Source organism: Mobula hypostoma, chromosome 8 (assembly GCF_963921235.1).
Source record: "Mobula hypostoma chromosome 8, sMobHyp1.1, whole genome shotgun sequence".
Lineage (NCBI taxonomy): Eukaryota > Metazoa > Chordata > Chondrichthyes > Myliobatiformes > Myliobatidae > Mobula > Mobula hypostoma.
In genome coordinates, this window is record NC_086104.1 from 107,529,950 (window position 1) to 107,547,507 (window position 17,558).

The 17,558-nt window shown below is 43.2% G+C and overlaps 1 protein-coding gene across 5 annotated transcripts; it reads left to right on the plus strand.

The window, feature by feature from the left end:
• gtf2h5 (general transcription factor IIH, polypeptide 5) lies at positions 1 to 14,792 on the plus strand. 5 transcript variants are annotated; one of them, XM_063056571.1, is made up of 3 exons: positions 1 to 62; positions 7,176 to 7,260; positions 14,030 to 14,792. In XM_063056571.1, exons 2-3 carry the CDS (start codon positions 7,226 to 7,228, stop codon positions 14,208 to 14,210), a joined length of 216 nt encoding a protein of 71 aa, XP_062912641.1. In that variant the 5' UTR covers positions 1 to 62; positions 7,176 to 7,225; the 3' UTR covers positions 14,211 to 14,792. The 5 variants fall into 5 exon arrangements, with proteins under 5 accessions (XP_062912641.1, XP_062912645.1, XP_062912642.1 ...); XM_063056575.1 differs by lacking the exon at positions 1 to 62 and adding an exon at positions 69 to 338; XM_063056572.1 differs by lacking the exon at positions 1 to 62 and adding an exon at positions 158 to 281.
• Positions 14,793 to 17,558: the final 2,766 nt, after the last annotated feature.

A 17,558-nucleotide genomic window follows, 5' to 3' on the forward strand; every position in this document is an offset into this window, starting at 1 on the left:
TGTCCCAGGTTGCTGCGGGCCCGCTGCCTGTGCGTCGGGAGGCTCTGGACCGGGTCGGGGCGGTGAGTGTCGCTTCGTGACGGGACCGCGGGCTGGAGGGAAGGCCCCGCCGTGCGAGTCCCTGCCTGGCCGACTGCCCGCCAGCGTTAAGCCTGGGCCCGCAGGGCTCTGCTGCCGCTGCTTGCAGCCTCCGGGCCGGAGCGTGGCAGCTGTTGCCGTCGGGAGTCGGCAAGGCCTCGCCAACAGCTGGTGGCCGGAGGGTCGGGTCGGTGTCTCGGCAGGTGAACGACGAGAGAAGCCGGGAGAGGTGGATCCTGTGGTAGCGCCGCGCTCCCTCTGTGCGTGTGTGTTCGTTCGCGAGTGAGCGTCTCAGTTACGTTATCATACGAGGAACGTTTGATGGCTCTGGGTCTGAACTCGCTGGAATTCAGAAGGATGAGGGGGCATCTCATTGAAACCTTTCGAATGGTGAAAGGTCCAGGCAGAGCAGAGCAGACTTGGAAAGGATGTTTCCCATGGTGGGGGAGTCAAGGACAAGTGGACACAGCCTCAGGATAGAGGGGTGTCCACTTAAAGCAGCGATTCAGAGACATTTCTTTAGCCAGAGGGGGTGAATTTGTGGAATTTAGTACTACAGGCAGCTGTGGAGGCCAGGTGTTTGGGGGGTATTTAAGGCAGAACTTGATAGGTTCTTGGTTGGACATGGCATCAAAGATTATGGGGAGAAGGCTGGAAAGTGGGGCTGAGGAGGGGAATAAAAGGATCAGCCATGATTAAATGGCAGAGCAGACTCGATGGGCCAAATGCACTAATTCTGCTCCTATGTCTTATCATATCTGCCCCTGTTGTCCCAATGTAAGGTTGTGCCCATCTGAGAGAATAGAAAAATGGTAAATATAGTCGGTTTGTGGAACAAGCATCTGGTAGAGTGGTTCACCCACCAGGCTATAAGGTACACCTGGTGTGTGATGGAATACTCCCATTTCTACTTGTCCCACACCCATTCTCCTATGTGCTGTTGTGCATGGTACTGAAGTTTCTGGTCATTCAAAACGTCGACATCAAGGACCGTAAGATACAGGAGCAGAATTCGGTCATTCGGCGCATCAAGTCTGTTCCACCATTTCATCAGTTACCAATTTATTATCCCTCTCAACTCCATCCTCCTGTGTACTCCCTGTAACCTTTGATGTCCTGACTAATCAAGAACTTTTTAACCTCTGCTTTAAAAATACTCAATGATTTGGCTGCCATTGTTGTCTGTGACAATGAATTCCTCAAGCTCACCCCTCTCTGGTTAAAGAAGATCCTCCTCATCTCTGTTCTAAATAGACATCCCTCTATTGTGAGGCTGTGCCCTCTGGTCCTAGACTCCCTCATAGGAAATGTCCTCTCCACATCCACCCCATCCAGGACTTTTAATATTCAATAGATTTTAGTGACACCCCCCTCATTCTTCTTATTCCAGCGAGTATAGACCCAGAACAATCAAATGCTCCTCATATGTTAATCCTTTCATTCCCGTGCACCTCCTCTGGACTTTCTGCAATGCCAGCACATTTTTCAAAACTGCTCACAATACTCCAAGTGTGGTCTGACTAGTCCCTTATAAAGCCTCACCATTAAATCCTTGTTTTTATATTCTAGTCCTCTCGAAATTAATGCGAACATTGCACTTGTCTTCCTCACCACTGACTAAACCTGCAAGTTAACCTTTAGGGAATCCTGCACAAAGGCTTCCAAGTCCCTTTGCACTTCTGATTTGTGAATTTTCTCCCCATTCAGAAAATAGACTACACCTTTATTCCTTCTACCAAAGTGCATGACCACACACTTCCCTACACTATATTCCATCTTTGCCCATTCTCCCAATCCAAGTCCTTGTGCAGGCTCCTTGCTTCCTCAATACTACCTACCCCTCCACTTATCTTCGTAGCATTTGCAAACTTGGCCACAAAACCATTAATTTTGTCATCCAAATCATTGACATATAATGTGAAAAGAAGCAGTCCCAACACCAACCCCTGCAGAATACCACAAGGCAACAGCAGTCAACCTGAAATGGCCATCTTTATCACTCTTTCCTATAATACCATGGGCTCTTATTTTGTTAAGCAGCCTCATGCAGCACCCTGTCAAGGGCCTTCAGAAAATCCAAGTAAACAACATGCAGTGACTCTCCTTTGTTTATCCTGCCTGTTATTTCCTGAAAGAATTTCAGCAGATTTGTCAGGCAAGATTCCCCCTGAAGGAAACCATGCTGACTTTGACCTATTCTATCATTTTCCCAACCATGAAAGTCAGGCTAACTAGCCCATAATTTCCTTCCTTCTGCCTGCCTCCCCCCCCTTTTTTAAAGTGTGGAGTGACACTTTTCCTGTCTTCTGGAACGATTCCAAAATCAAGTGATTCTTGAAAGATTATTAATGCCTCTGCAATCTCTTCAGCTAACTCTTTCAGAATCCTGGGATGTAGTCCAACTGGTCCAGGTGACTTACCTACCTTCAGACCTTTCTGGTGCCCAAGCACTTTCTCAGGAATAGCAATTACACACAGTTCTGGCCCCTGACACTCTTCAACTTCTGGCATACTGCTAGTGTCTTCCACATTGAAGACTGATGCAAGATGCTTACTAAGTTGGTCTGCCATTTCATTGTCCCCATTACTATCTCTTAAGGCCTCATTTCCCAGTGGTCTGATATCCACTTGCCTCCCTTTGACTCTTCACATATTTAAAAAACTTTTGGTGTCTGTCACAGTACCATGTTGGAGATCCAAGTGAAACCCCGCTGATTTCCTCCTAGGGAATACACATACCAGTCCCGCCAAACCTGTGAGATTGGAACGGCTCTCCCACCCCAAAGCCCCGGTTGGTGTGGATGCTGTGTAATCTGCTGCCCTGTTGCAACTCAGTGCCAAGAAACAACAGACAGCACACTGCATATGATTAAAGGAATTACATTTATGAATCTTAGCTTAAAGGGTTAGTAAAGAAAAGAAAGAAAACAACAAAAAAGACCCATTATAATTAAACAGTCAAATGTGCACAAGTTGAAGCTCAGCTCTTCCAAAAGTAATATTCACCGATACTCCGTCAACTGCGGCACCTTGCTGCATTGAATCATGGTGCCCCAACAGGTCGAATCTTACGATTGGTTCTCTCCAGTGTCTTCCCTCTTCATCTCCCGCAGAACAAAGGACCAAGCTCACATTCCAAAAGCACCCGTTACCTCTCACCGTAACCTGAACACTGCTCCTGCAGAAAGACCATTACGTTATTAGTGAAACCTTTCCCGGGACCTTGCACAAGCAACACACAAAATGCTGGTGGAACTCAGCAGGTCAGGCAGCATCTATAGAAAAAGAGTACAGTAGCCAGTTCAGGCCGAGACCCTTCGGCAGGACTGGAGAAAAAAAAGATGAGTAGGTTTAAAAGGTGTGGGAGGGGAGAGAGTAACACAAGGTGAGAGGTGAAACTGGGAGGGGGAGAGATGAAGTAAAGAGCTGGGAAGTTGATTGGTGAAAGAGATACAGGGCTGGAGAAGGGGGAGTCTGATAGGAGAGGACAGAAGGCCATGGAAGAAAGAAAAGGGGGAGGAGCACCAGAGGGAGGTGATAGGTGGGCAAGGAGATGAGGTGAGGGAGGGAAAAGGGGATGGGGAATGGTGAAGAGGGGGTGCATTACCGGAAGTTCGAGAAATTGATGTTCATACTATCTGGTTGGAGGCTACCCAGATGGAATATGAGGTGTTGCTCCTCCAACCTGAATGTGGCCTCATTGCGCCAATGAAGGAGGCCATGAAATGACATATCAGAATGGGAAGAGGAATTAAAATGGGTGGCCACTGGGAGATCCTGCTTCTTCTGGTGGACGGAGCATAGGTGCTTGACAAAGTGGTCTCCCAATCTATGTTGGGTCTGACTAGGGGCCATGGACAATTCTGATTTGATGGAGAGGGACGTGAAAGCACAGAGGAACATCTGGAGAAATTTCTGAAACGCCCATTCGCTGCTGTCGTTACTGTGTGGTCCGGAATCTTTCGGAGGGTAGGCCTCAAAATCCCCGGCTTTGCCTGCATTTGGCGACCGAGAAGGAGGTTGAATCATTTGGACAGAGATGGCGCTCAGTACTCAGTGTCGGAGAACTGATCAGAGCTCGAAGTTTTCGGATGACTCAGAGTCGGATTGTGGTGGGCATGGCAGGGAGAGTTTTTCTTCCCTCTCCCGTCTGCGTGAGATGTGGAACATTTGAGAAACTTTGAACTTTACTGTGCTCATGGACTTCTTCATCAAGTTATGGTATTGTTGCACTGTTGTAACTATGTGTTATAATTATGTGGTTTTGTCAGTCTTTTCAGTCTTGGTTTGTCCTGTGTTTTGTGATATCACACTGGAGGAAATAATGTATCATTTCTTAATGCATGCATTACTAAATGACAATAAAAGAGGACTGTGTGTCTTCATAATCATAATCATATTTACAGGAGATCACACGGGAGCACCAGACACAGTATATGACCCCGACAGACTCACAGGTGAAGTGTTGCATCACCGGAAAGGACTGTTTGGGGCCCTGAGGAGTAGTGAGAGAGGGGATGTAGCACTTATTCCTGAATCTGGTAGCGTGAGACCTGAGGCTCCTTTACCCTCTTCCCGATGGCAGCAGCAAGAAGAGAGTGTAACCTGGGTGGTGGGGTCCCTGATGATGGATGCTGCTTTCCTGTGACAACGCTCCGTGTAGATGTGCTCAGTGGTGGGGAGGACTTTAACCCGTGATGGACCGGGCAAACTGTTACCTCCATAAAGTCCTGTTAGTAGGTTCTGGACTTTGTTACCTCTGTGTACCATTATTATGGTTTTGGTACACGGAGCTAACTGTTCCCAGTATACTGTACTGTATGGAGTAACAGTTTGTCATAATTTACCGCTTTGATTTGTATATGTATGCTACTGATATTGTTTTACCTGTTGCTTTCTAATTTTAGCCGAATTCTTGCACATTTAAGTGATACATTAATGTGTTTGCCCAGAGCTGCAATTCAATATTAAGTGCATGTTGTAAGATGAGCCTTGGCGATGTGGAGTGGTTTGCCCCTCAGGTGGTTGAACTTGCTGATGAGGATCTTGATGAGCTACCTGTTTTTTTGTTTTTGATGGTGAAGTCGTAATGCGGCAAGCCCCACAAAGGAAGGCAAATTTACATTATTGTACATCTGAAAATGCAAAACCGTTTTGGCCAGTTGATGTCAATGTACGGTCATGTCTGTATTAAATGGTAAAGGCTTCTGTATTCCATCCTGTGTGGCAAAATTGGATACTTAAAACTACTGCTCTGACTTTTAATGACAGTTGGCAGTCCAACTTAAAGGTGCATTACTGCCACCTACTGGACTGGAGTGTGGTGCAGAGAGTTGGGAAGTAAAACCTCTCCTGGTTCCTTTATCAAATGAAAACTAAGTTACCCTAAAAAGCCCAATAGAGTGTAAATAATGAAAGACAGTATTGTGAATTAAATTAGTTTCTTCCACAACTTAGTAAAGTTTTTAAATGAAAACTGTCAATCCCCAAAGCTAGTAGTGCAGCCTGCATTTGCTTTCTTTCAAGCTTATATGCTTCACATTGTAAAAGATCAACTGTTTCATAATGATGACGACACCTACACACCTCAGAGTGGTTTTCCAACAGGATATAAGGGATAATTAAGCATAGTATGCCCAATTCTAAGTCAATATAATGGCTTCGCTTCTTGTCTTCTCCCTTTTCCGATTAATCTAATAATTTTATGTATTCTGTAAAGGTGTCTCCCCTTATACCCATTATCTCACAAGTCTTGCCATAATCCCCTAATTCTTAGCCCTACAAATCCCTTAGATTCTGATTTGCTAAGTGGAAGGCCAATATCCACAAGTGAACTTTTCACAGCTTTTTTGGCTAAACAATCAACCAGCTCATTCCCCTCAACACCTCTATGTGCAGGGGCCCATAAGAAGCAGACATGTAGACTAATACTTTGAATGTGAAATAAAGTTTAAAGAACTCCTGCAGTAAATCTGACCTACTGCCGGAATGACCTGTTTTAAGACTCATCAGAACAGACAAGGAATCTGAACAAATTATAACTTTGCATGGGCAGATTTCCTCCACCCACTTTATGCCCAAATAGATGGCAACCAGCTCTGTTGTATATACTAATAAATGGTTAGTAAGACGTTTCTTTATTGTTACCTGTAATTCAGGCACAAAAACAGCCACACCCACACCAACATTCCCTGTTAAATTATCTTTTGATCCATCGATGAAAATGGTTAGTATATCACAATAATTTTCCTTAACACATTGATGAACGAACAGTCCAAGCATATCAAGATCCTTGGACTTTATTAGATCGTGCAACCTAAAATCAACAAAAGTCATTGGAAAAAAACCATGGTGGGGTTACTGAAAAAGCTGCAGTGGGATAGGGTCCTGGAGGAATATGAAGGAAGCAGCAGAGATCTTAAATCTGGAACCAGGAGGGCTAAGAGGAACCATGAAATGTCCCTGGAAAGTAGGATTAAAGAGAATCCTAAGGGATTTTTATACATATATTAGAAATGAGAGAGTAATTAGGGAGAGAGTTGAACCACCTGAGAGCAAAGCAAGGTATTTGTATTTCAAGCCAGAGGAATTAGGCGAGGTACTGAACAACATTTGGATTGCAAGATCAGAGAGCTGCTGGGGCAAATTGACATAGGGAGATGGTATTTGGCCTTTTGAACATTAAGGTGGATAAACCCCCTTCGAAGATAAAACAGTGAAGACTTTCTTTTTACTTAGAATAACATAGATATATTGCCCATTATGGTTGTGAAGTCATTGACAGCATTAACTGAATCACATTATGTAGCTAGCTGTTGTCTTCAGTAGGTTTCTTTCTCTCTGCTCTGATTATGAGTCTTTCCACAGATGCTGCCTGTCCTGAGTGTTTTCAGAAGTTTTTGTTTTACCTCAGATTTGCAGCATCTGCAGTTTTTCTAATTTCTAAACATATCTTCCCTCCAGGGAGATTCAATGTATGCAAAGTCAGTGAATGCTTTTGACTGGAAAGGCCTCTGTGCATTTTCTGGTCAGAAATCTAGTCGCTGTAGAATTAAGAACTAAATGCATTTTATGTAAATTTTGTTTCTGATTTTCAGCTTGCACACCTATTTACTATCTTCAGTCATATCTTGGAGTTTCATTAAAGATGGTTAATGTCTTGAAAGGAGTTCTTATTGAATGGTAAGTATAAACTTTTTTTTCTTTTTAAAAGGAAAGGTTTACAAGAATAAGCAACTACAAACTTGCTGGTGGTAGTTAAACATGGTTGAGTTTCATCAGACAGGTTAAATTAACAACCACCCTTTTGTCCATCTCCTAAAGTACCTCTTGGCTAAATAATTTTGTGGTTGTTACCTCAATCTCTTACTAGTCTCCATGAATTGACACAGCGTGGTCGCTAACATCTTAAACATGGAGTATAGTTCCAGTGAAGATGTTAAGATTAGCTTGGACATTGAAACATACAGTGAAATGTGTTGTTTGTGTCAGGGATATTCTGGTGTAGCCTGCAGGTGTCATCACACTCCCATTGCCAACATAGCATGCCCTTAACTCACTTGCCCTGACTCGTACATCTTTGGAATGTGGGAGGAAATGGAGCACCTGGAGAAAATCCATGCAGTTATGGGGAGAATGTGCAAACACTTTACAGACAGTGACAGGAATTGAACCGTGATCAGTGATTGATGGCGCTGTAAAACGATTGTGATCTCTGCTATGCTTCCGTGCCACCCATTGGGTTCGTCTGATTTTCAAATGGTTTTCAACTGATGCCGTGAGGCATTGGAGCAAAATTAGGCCATTATACTCTTCGAGTCTGCTCTGCCATTTGATCTTGCCAATTCATTTCCCTCTCAACCCCATTCTCCTGTTCTCCCCCACCCCCCATAACCATTCACGCCCTGACTATTCAAAAATCTGTCAACCACCACTTTAAATACACTCAATGCCCAGGCCTCCACAATCCCCTGTGGCAAAGAATTCCACAGTGCATTCAAATATAACACCTTCAGTTCTGTATTTGTCACTCTTTTTGATTTTGTCCCCCTGGTTACACTGCAACTCATTCCATTGACTGCAATTTTGCCCTATCATCTGCCTGTCCTTTCTCACAGTCGTACTACATACTGCCTCTGCTGCTGTATCAACTGCCGCATCCTCAGCCCTATCACTCTGGTTCCCATCCCCTGCCACATTAGTTTGAATCTTCTCCTACAGTTCCAGCGAACCTGTCCCTCAGAGTTCAGGTGTAGCTTATTCCTTTTGTACAGGTTGTACCTTCACCAGGAGGGATCCCATAGATCCAGAAATCTGAAACCCTGCCCCCTGTACCCACCCCTCAGCCACACATTCACCTGCCAAATCATCCTGTTCTTACCCTCTCCAGCACGTGGCACAGGTAGAAATCCAGAGATTACTCATTGGAGGTCCCACTTTTCAGTGTTCTATCTAGCTCCCTAAAATCTCTCTTCAGGATTTCCTCACTTTTCCTACCTATAGATGCAAGCAAAAGTTTGTGAGCCCTTTGCAATTACCTTGTTTTCTGCATTAATTACTCATAAAATGTGGTCTGATCTTCATCTAAATCACAATAATAAACAAAGAAAACCTGCCTAAACTAATAACACACAAACAATTGTACTACTTCTTGTCATTACTGAATACACCATTTAAGCAATTGCAGGCTAAGTTCAAAAAAGTATGTGAACCTCTGGGGCACACTTGATGTTGTAGTGTGTGAAGGAAGAGAAGTGGGTACAGTTACTATTACAAGAGAGAAGGTGCTCAAAAAGCTGAAAGACCTAAAGGTACATAAGTCACCCAGACCAGATGAACTGCACCCTAGGGTTCTGAAAGAGGCAGCGTCAGAGATTGTGGTGGCATGAGAAATGATCTTTCAAAAATCATTGGACTCTGCCATGGTGCCAGAGGACTGGAAAATTGCAAATGTCACTCCACTCTTTAAGAAAGGAGGAAGGCAGCAGAAACGAAACTATAGACCAGTCAGCCTGACCTCAGTGGTTGGGAAAATTTTAGAGTCAATTGTTAAGGATGAGGTGATGGAGTACTTGGTGACAGAGGACAAGATAGTACAAAGTAAGCATGGTTTCCTTCGGGGAAAATCCTGCCTGAGGAACCTGGTGGAATTCTTTGAGGAGATTACAAGCAGGATAGATAAAGGGGATGCAGTGGATGTTGTATGTTTGGTCTTTCAGAAGGCCTTTGACAAGGTGCCACACATAAGGCTGCTTACAAGTTAATAGCCCTTGGCATTACAGGAAAGTTACTGGCATGGTTAGAGCATTGGTAGGAGGCAGCCAGTGGGAATAAAAGGATCCTTTTCTGGTTGGCTGCCAGTGGCTAGTGGTGTTCCACAGGGTCGGTGTTGGGACCACTTCTTTTTATGTTGTATATAAATTATTTAGATGATGGAATAGATGGCTTTGTTGCCGAGTTTGCAGATGATACAAAGATTGGTGGAGGCACAAGTAGTGTTGAGGAAACAGGTAGGATGCAGAAGGATTTGGACAGATTAGCAGGACGGGCAAGAAAGTGACAAATGAAATACAATGTTGGAAAATGCATGGTCAAGCACTTGGGTAGTAGAAATTAATGTGGACTATTTTCTAAATGGGGAGAAAATCCAAAAATCTGAGAGGTAAAGGGACTTGGGAGACCTGGGCAGAATACCCTAAAGGTTAACTTGCAAGTTGAGTCGGTGGTGAGGAAGGCAATTGCCATGTTGGCATTCATTTCAAGAGGACTAGAATACAAGAGCAGGGATGTGATGCTGAGGCTTTATAAGGCACTGGTGAGGCCTCACCTTGAGTGTTGTGAACAGTTTTGAGCCCCTCATCTTAGAAGAGATGAGCTGGCATTGGAGAGGGTCCAGAGGAGGTTCACAAGGATGATTCCAGGAATGAAAGGGTTATCATACGAGGAATGTTTGATGGCTCTGCGTCTGTGCTTGCTGGAATTCAGAAGGATGAGGGGGGATCTCATTGAAACCTTTCAAATATTCAAAGGCCTGGACAGAGTAGATGTGCAAAGGATGTTTCCCATTGTGGGGGAGTCTAGGACAAGAGGGTACAGCCTCAGGATAAGGGAGCGCCCTTTCAAAACAGATGCGGAGAAATTTCTTTAGCCGAAGGGTGGTGCACTTGTGGAAGTTGTTGCCACATGTAGCTGTGGAGGCCAGGTCATTGGGTATATTTAAGGCAGAGATTGATAGGTTCTTGATTGGACATGGCATCAAAGGTTACGTGGAGGAGGCTGGGAACTGCGGTTGAGGAGGAGAAAGAAAAAGGATCAGCCATGATTGAATGGCAGAGCAGACTCGATGGGCCAGGTGGCCTAATTCTGCTCCTGTGTCTTATTGTAATGCCTTCTACAAAACTATTTGAAGTTAAGTGTTCTAGTTATGGAGATGAGATTGGAGGTGTGGGATGTAGAGGTGCCCTGCCCCATAAAAAGAAAGACGCACAAAGTCAGGTTACTGACGGAGCCTACTCTTCTCAAGAAAAATCAGTTTACATGCACCACGCCTCGATCAACAACCTTTTAGAGGATTCCAGAAGAATTGTAGAGATGCATTTCTAAAGACCTGAGTGTTTTATCAGTTCCCAGTAGAGAAATTGTCTATAAATGGAAGAAATGCAGTACTGTTGCTACTCTCCCTTGGAGTGTCCTGTAAAGATCACACCAAGAGCACAACATGCAATGCTAAAGGAGGTGAAAAAGAACCCAAAGGTAACAGCAAAAGACCTTCGGAGGTCTCCAGAACTTGCTAAGTCTCTGTTCATGGGCCCATTATAAGAAAAACACTGAACAAGAATAGTACTCCTGGAAGGACACCACAGAAGAAATCACTGCCCTCCAGAAAAAAACATTGCTGCACATCTGAAGTTTGCAAAAGACCACCAGGATGTTCCACAACACTTCTGGGACAATGTTCTGTGGACAGGTGAGACAAAAGTTGAACTTTTTGGCAGAAATGCACATCGCTATGTTTGGAGGAAAAAGGGCACTGCACACCAACACCAAAACCTCATCCCAACTGTGAAGCATGGTGGAAGGAGCATCATGGTTTGGGGCTACTTTGCTGCCTCAGGGCCTGGACAGCTTACAATCATTGAGGGAACAATGAATTCAAAATTGTATCAAGACATTTTCCAGAGGAATGTCAGGAGACTATCAGGGTAGCGGTCCGTCACCTGAAGCTTGGTAGAAGTTAAAAGATGCAACAAGACTATGTTGCATCATCCAGTGAAACACAAGAGTAAATCAACAGCAGAATGGTTTAAAAAGAAAAACAATTCATGTTTTGTAATGGCCAAGTCAGAGTCTAGACCTTAACCCAATTGAGATGCTGTGGCATGAACTGAAAGAGTTTTATAAGAAGAAATGGTCTAAAATTCCCCATCGCTGTTGTGCAAGTCAGATCAGCAGCATCAGGAAACACTTGGTGGAGGTTATTGCTGCTGGAGGACGTTCTATCAGCTATTAAAATCAAGGGTTCTGGCCTGGACTGTGGATAATTAAACAGTGTGTTCAATAAAGACATGAAAAGTTCAGTTGATTGTGTTGTTAGTTTAGGCATATTGTGTTTGTTTATTATTGTGACTTAGATGAAGATCAGACCACATTTTGAGTAATTAATGCAGAAAATCCATTAATTGCAGAGGGTTCACAAACTTTTTCTTGCAACTGTATGTCATTGATGTCAATATGTACCAAGACTTCTAGCTGCTCACCCTAGTCTTGTATATGGAAACTGGAGCACATTGGCTAGTATTGTGGGAAATAACTTGTTAGCAGTACACCTTAGTTCGGTACTGATCTCTCTGCTTCATTATGAAAGAGTTCCAAGGACATTTGTCTTGTACATTTATTATCATTAACTATAACTCTGCCATATGTTTACTTCCAGATTAGCTTTCAAGCCTTGTCAAGTATATTGTGTAAATGTCTAATGGATCCTCCAATTTTTATGTATGTCAGCACTTGAGGATTATTACAATTGAGCTGTGGTTTAGATCACGCTTTCATCATTCTGCTATTACTGCTGTTTTGTCATCATGCTCTTTTGTAACCAATGTTGAGTTTAATTCTGCCCACTTCTATCATATCCTTTCCTCTCAGTACCTTTGAAATGTTACTGAAAGTCATGCTTCACATTAGCCCCAATTTCTCTTTTGCTTTCAATTCATGTAGTAAAAAATATTCCATAAATTTAGAAAAGGTATTTTTGGTTTTCAGTCATTACCGTTTACATTTCATACTTCTCTAAAGACCAGGCTGTATTCAAAATTAAAAGTTCTTTCAATCATTGGAAATCCCTTACCGTTTAATTTATTTGGATCCATAAGTCAATACTCTTAATAATGGTCATCCAGTGTAATTGTTTGTTAATTACATGTCTGTCTTAGAGTTATACATCACAGAAAGAGGGCCTTGTGGCCAAACTTGCCCATGTGGATCAAGGTGCCTTCCAAAGTTGGTTCCATTTGCCTGTATTTGCCCCATATCCTTCTAAACCTATCCTTGTCCATGTACCTGTCTTCTAACTATTGTAGTTAGTTATACTGCTTCTACCACTTCCCCAGGCAGCTTGTTCCGTATACCCATTATCACGACATGGTAGCGCAGTAGTCAGCACAACGCTTTACAGTACCAGCGACTGGGTTCAATTCCCACTATTGCCTGTCTGGAGTTTGTACATTCTCCCAGTGACCGCGGGGGTTTCCTCCAGGTGCTCCAGTTTCCTCCCACAGTCTAAAGACGTACTGTTTGGTATGTTAATTGGTCATTTAAATCGTCCCGTGATTAGGCTAGGATTAAATCTGGGGGTTGCTGGTTGGCACAGCTCGAAGGGCCAGAGAGCCTGTTCCGTGCTGTATCTCAATAAATAAACCGTCTGTGTAGAAATACTTGTCCTTGGGGCCCCTTTAAGTATTTTCCCTCCTCTCTTAATATACATTCTCCAGTTCTTAACTTCCCTACCATGAGAAAAAGGCTGTTCTATATATTTTTTTAACCTCATTGAAGAATTTCTGGAGTTCTGTCCTTCGTTCCACTTTGAATCTATTGTCAACAGACACCCCCCCCCCACAACTTCTTATTTTAATTGATTTAAGGTTTTGTTTGCCTCCATTCCACATTTTGCTGTTTACTAGGTTTTGCAAATTTACTATGGTCTGTGCATTTTCATATTCAGTCAGTACAGAACTAAATAGTACCGGTTGCTTGAAGGGAACTCTTGAGTAAAAATGACCAAAACTGCTTATTAGTTGAGGATTATAAAGAAGCGGTTTGAAATGGTTGTAAACCATGGTAGCATAATGGTTAGCGTGATGCTGTTACAGCTCAGGGAGTTCCAGGGTTTGGAGTTCAACTCTGGTGTAGTTCTGTAAGCAGTCTCTACATCCTCCTTGTGGAATGCGTGGGTATTCTCCGGGTCTTCCGGTTTCCTCCCACAGTCCAAAGACGTACCGGCTAGGTTAATTGGTCATTGTATATTGTATGATTAGGCTAGGGTTAATCAGGTTTGTTGAGAGTGGCTGGGGTACCATGGCTCAAGGGGCCGCTGTATCACCAGATAAATAAAAACTAAGTGTCTAATACTCTCAGAAAGCATGCATTTAAAGTGAGGGGAGTAATTTCAAAGGAGATGGGAGAGGCAAATTTGTCTACACAGAGTGATGGGTGCATGGAATGCACTGCCTGGGATGGTGGTAAAGGCAGATGCATTAGGGACTTCTAAGTGACACTTAGGCATATGAATGTGAGGAAAATGGAATGATATGGACATTGTGCAGGCAGAGGGGATTAGTTTAGTTGGTCATTTAATTTAATCAGTTCGACACAACATTGTAGGCCAAAAGCCTGTTCTGTACTGGACTTTTCTATATTCTAATATTGATGTAATTGTTAATTTTGATCTTTATAGTGATCCGGCCATGAAACAATTTTTGCTGTACCTGGATGATACAAATGCTTTGGGGAAAAAATTCATAATACAAGACCTGGATGAAACTCATTTATTTGTCTTGGCTGAGGTAGTCCATGTCCTACAAGAAAAAGTTGGAGACTTAATGGATCAGAATTCGTTTCCACTAACGCAGAAGTAAAGTCACATGATTAAGCAACAGAGACAGATCTTGAGAATTGGATCAATATGTCATTGACCCGCTGGTACAAAGACCCTGGACTGACAGCTATTTGGAAATAGAATATATGCAGGAATTTTGCCTCAGTAAAATAATTTTGGTTCATCTACATCCAGAAGGTAATTTCTGTTACTGACAGTAAATAGATTTATAATGGATATTCTGGTGAACTGGCCTTGGACTGAATGAAGTGTATTTTGAGGATTCATGGAAAGTTAACGGTATTTGGCTAACTGTATGCACTTCACATTACAATGGAGCCTTACCACAAATTGAATCAGCTGCAAGTGATGTTGGTTTCCTGAATGAATTCAGACTCTTCCAATTTGTCTGTATTCCAATGTACACTTTTGATGAATGATTGCATCTTCCTTTTGCTGATCCTATGGAGTACGTCTTTACGGAATAACTTGCCTTACAAAACCGTTCTCTCTTCTTTTGGATTACTTTGTAAAGAAATTCTATATATCCTTGGTGTGACTTTATGGTGTTATCAATAAATTTCACATTATAAAAAGCATTCTATACAAAGTCCTGTAACGAGCACTCCAGGCAACAGCCTGAAAGACTTATTTTCTTACTGTTACAGCACCCTTCTAATGTAGCAGTAGTGAGTCTTTTTGGAAAGTAACCATTATTAATGAGTGCAACGAAGCATTTCAGGGAATATGGCACCTACTGCCAAGTAAGAAAATTCGGTTTATCTAAATGCACCAACCTGGCCATTTGTGGCAAAATTCGAGGACATGCCTGAAGCACTTGCTCTGTGGTAAAGAATCCTCAGGATCATTTTGAATTGCTTTAAATGGTCATAGAGTAATAGAGCACAGAAACAGCCCACTCCGACCACAGTATCCTCCTTGCTGGTCCCAGTTATTTACTTAGAGATACAGCATGGAGTAAGCCTTCTGAGCCACACTGCCGCCAGCAACCCCTGATTTAATCCTAGCCTAATCATAGGATAATTTACAATGACCAGCTAACATACTAACCAATAAATCTTTGGAATGTGGAAGGAATCTGGTGCACCCAGAGGAAAGCCGTGCATTCCATGGGAAGGACGTATAAACTCCATTTAGAGGACATTGGAATTGAGCTCCAACGCCCCGAGCTGTAATAGCGTCACGCTAACCACTACATTCCTGGGGTACTGACATTTGACCCATAACCATTCAAGCCCCTCCCCTTCTATTGGAAGGACGTTAATTAAGGTGATTGGAGGAGAGTTTAGAGGAGATGTCAGGTTTTTTTTTAAACAGTGGTTGGTGTCTGGAATGCACTGCCAGGGATGGTAGTGGATGAAATAATAGGGACATTTGAAAGATTTATAGGCACGTGGATGGTTATGAGCTGCATGGGAGGAGGCTTTGTAGGAGGGAAGGGTTAGCTTGATCATGGAGTAGGTTTATGTAGGTTAACACAGCATCATGGGCCAAAGGGTCTGTTCTGTGCTGTAATATTCTCTTTAAGTTCAAGTGCCCCTAAAATTCCCCTAAGCTGTATTCACCTTGACCACTTCCTCTGAAAGTTCATTCGAGGTACTCAGTACCCTCTGTAAAGAAATTACCTCTCAGGTCTCTCTTAGATCTCTCCCTTTTCTGTGCCATCTATTTTTGAACACCCCAACCCTGGGACTATGACATCCACCTTATCCGTAACCCTCAAGATTTTATAAACTCAGAAATTTCTTCTGCACCTCTCCAGCTTGAAAATGTCTTTCCTATAATGGGGAGATCAGAACTGTGCACAATACTCCAAGTGCAACCTCACCAGTAGTAGTAGTGTGATCACTCAAGTCGAGTATGATGTTCTCCCAAGGGGTTGAGTGCTGGTGGATCCTCAGGTGGCTGTAAAACGTGATCCAGGATCCACGTAATCTGCAATGTTAGGATGGAGAGTGCCTGTGCATGACTTTGTTTGAGGTGGGGAGGCTGATACTTGGGCAACCACCACACAGTCCTAGACAGATTGGGGTCAGGGTCCAGTGCCATGGAATGCAGACCCTTCAGCGCTGCAGCCTTCCTCCACCTTCACTGCCATTGTGATGTGCCATCATTTTCTGCCAGCTCAACCACTTCGAACTTAGAACTTCACTGTACAAGTTCTACCTGGTTTGACTGTCCAACATGCACCACTTCACACTTATGTCAGTTAAAATCCATTTGCCATTCCTCAGCCCATCTCCCTAACTGATCAAGATCACTTCACAATTCATTGTAACCTGCTTCACTATCAACAAGACTCCCTAATTTAGTATCATCCACAAACTTGCTAGTCATATAGAAACATTTACGTTATAATGAATTTCAGAGGTCCCGACTATAACCTCTGGGGCACCCCACTAGTCATAGACAGCTTTGATGATCTTTAAGAAGACCTAGTCTCTCCCTAAGTCACCCTTTTACTTTCAATATACCTGAAAAGTGAAAGTGGCAGGCCGGCAAATCCAGGGCAAAAATCCAAAAGGGCCACTTTTCAACATAATTGTATAAGGGCTAAGAGTGTTGTAAAAGCGAGCCTGAAGGCTTTGTGTGTCAACGCAAGGAGCATTCGTAACAAGGTGGGTGAATTAAAAGTGCAGATTGTTATTAATGATTATGATATAGTTGGGATCACAGAGACATGGCTCCAGGGTGACCAAGGATGGGAGCTCAACGTTCAGGGATATTAAATATTCAGGAGGGATAGACATGAAAGAAAAGGAGGTGGGGTAGCATTCCTGGTTAGAGAGGAGATTAACGCAATAGAAAGGAAGGACATTAGCCGGGAGGATGTGGAATCGATATGGGTAGAGCTGCATAACACTAAGGGGCAGAAAACGCTGGTGGGAGTTGTGTACAGGCCACCTAACAGTAGTAGTGAGGTTGGGGATGGTATTAAACAGGAAATTAGAAATGTGTGCAATAAAGGAACAGAAGTTATAATGGGTGACTTCAACCTACGTATAGATTGGGTGAACCAAATTAGTAAGGGTGCTGAGGAAGAGGATTTCTTGGAATGTATGCGGGATGGTTTTTTGAACCAACATGTCGAGGAACCAACTAGAGAGCAGGCTATTCTAGACTGGGTATTGAGCAATGAGGAAGGGTTAATTAGCAATCTTGTCATGAGAGGCCCCGGGTAAGAGTGACCATAATATGGTGGAATTCTTCATTAAGATGGAGAGTGACATAGTTAATTCAGAAACAAAGGTTCTGAACTTAAAGAGGGGTAACTTTGAAGGTATGAGACGTGAATTAGCTAAGATAGACTGACAAATGACACAAAGGGTTGACGGTGGATATGCAATGGCAAGCATTTAAAGGTTGC

Excerpts from the sequence above, each read along its gene's own strand:
- gtf2h5 (XM_063056571.1), top strand. The coding sequence starts at position 7,226 with ATGGTTAATGTCTTGAAAGGAGTTCTTATTGAATG. Across the intron at positions 7,261-14,029 it reads AAAGGAGTTCTTATTGAATG|TGATCCGGCCATGAAACAAT; the intron begins GTAAGTATAAAC and ends TGATCTTTATAG.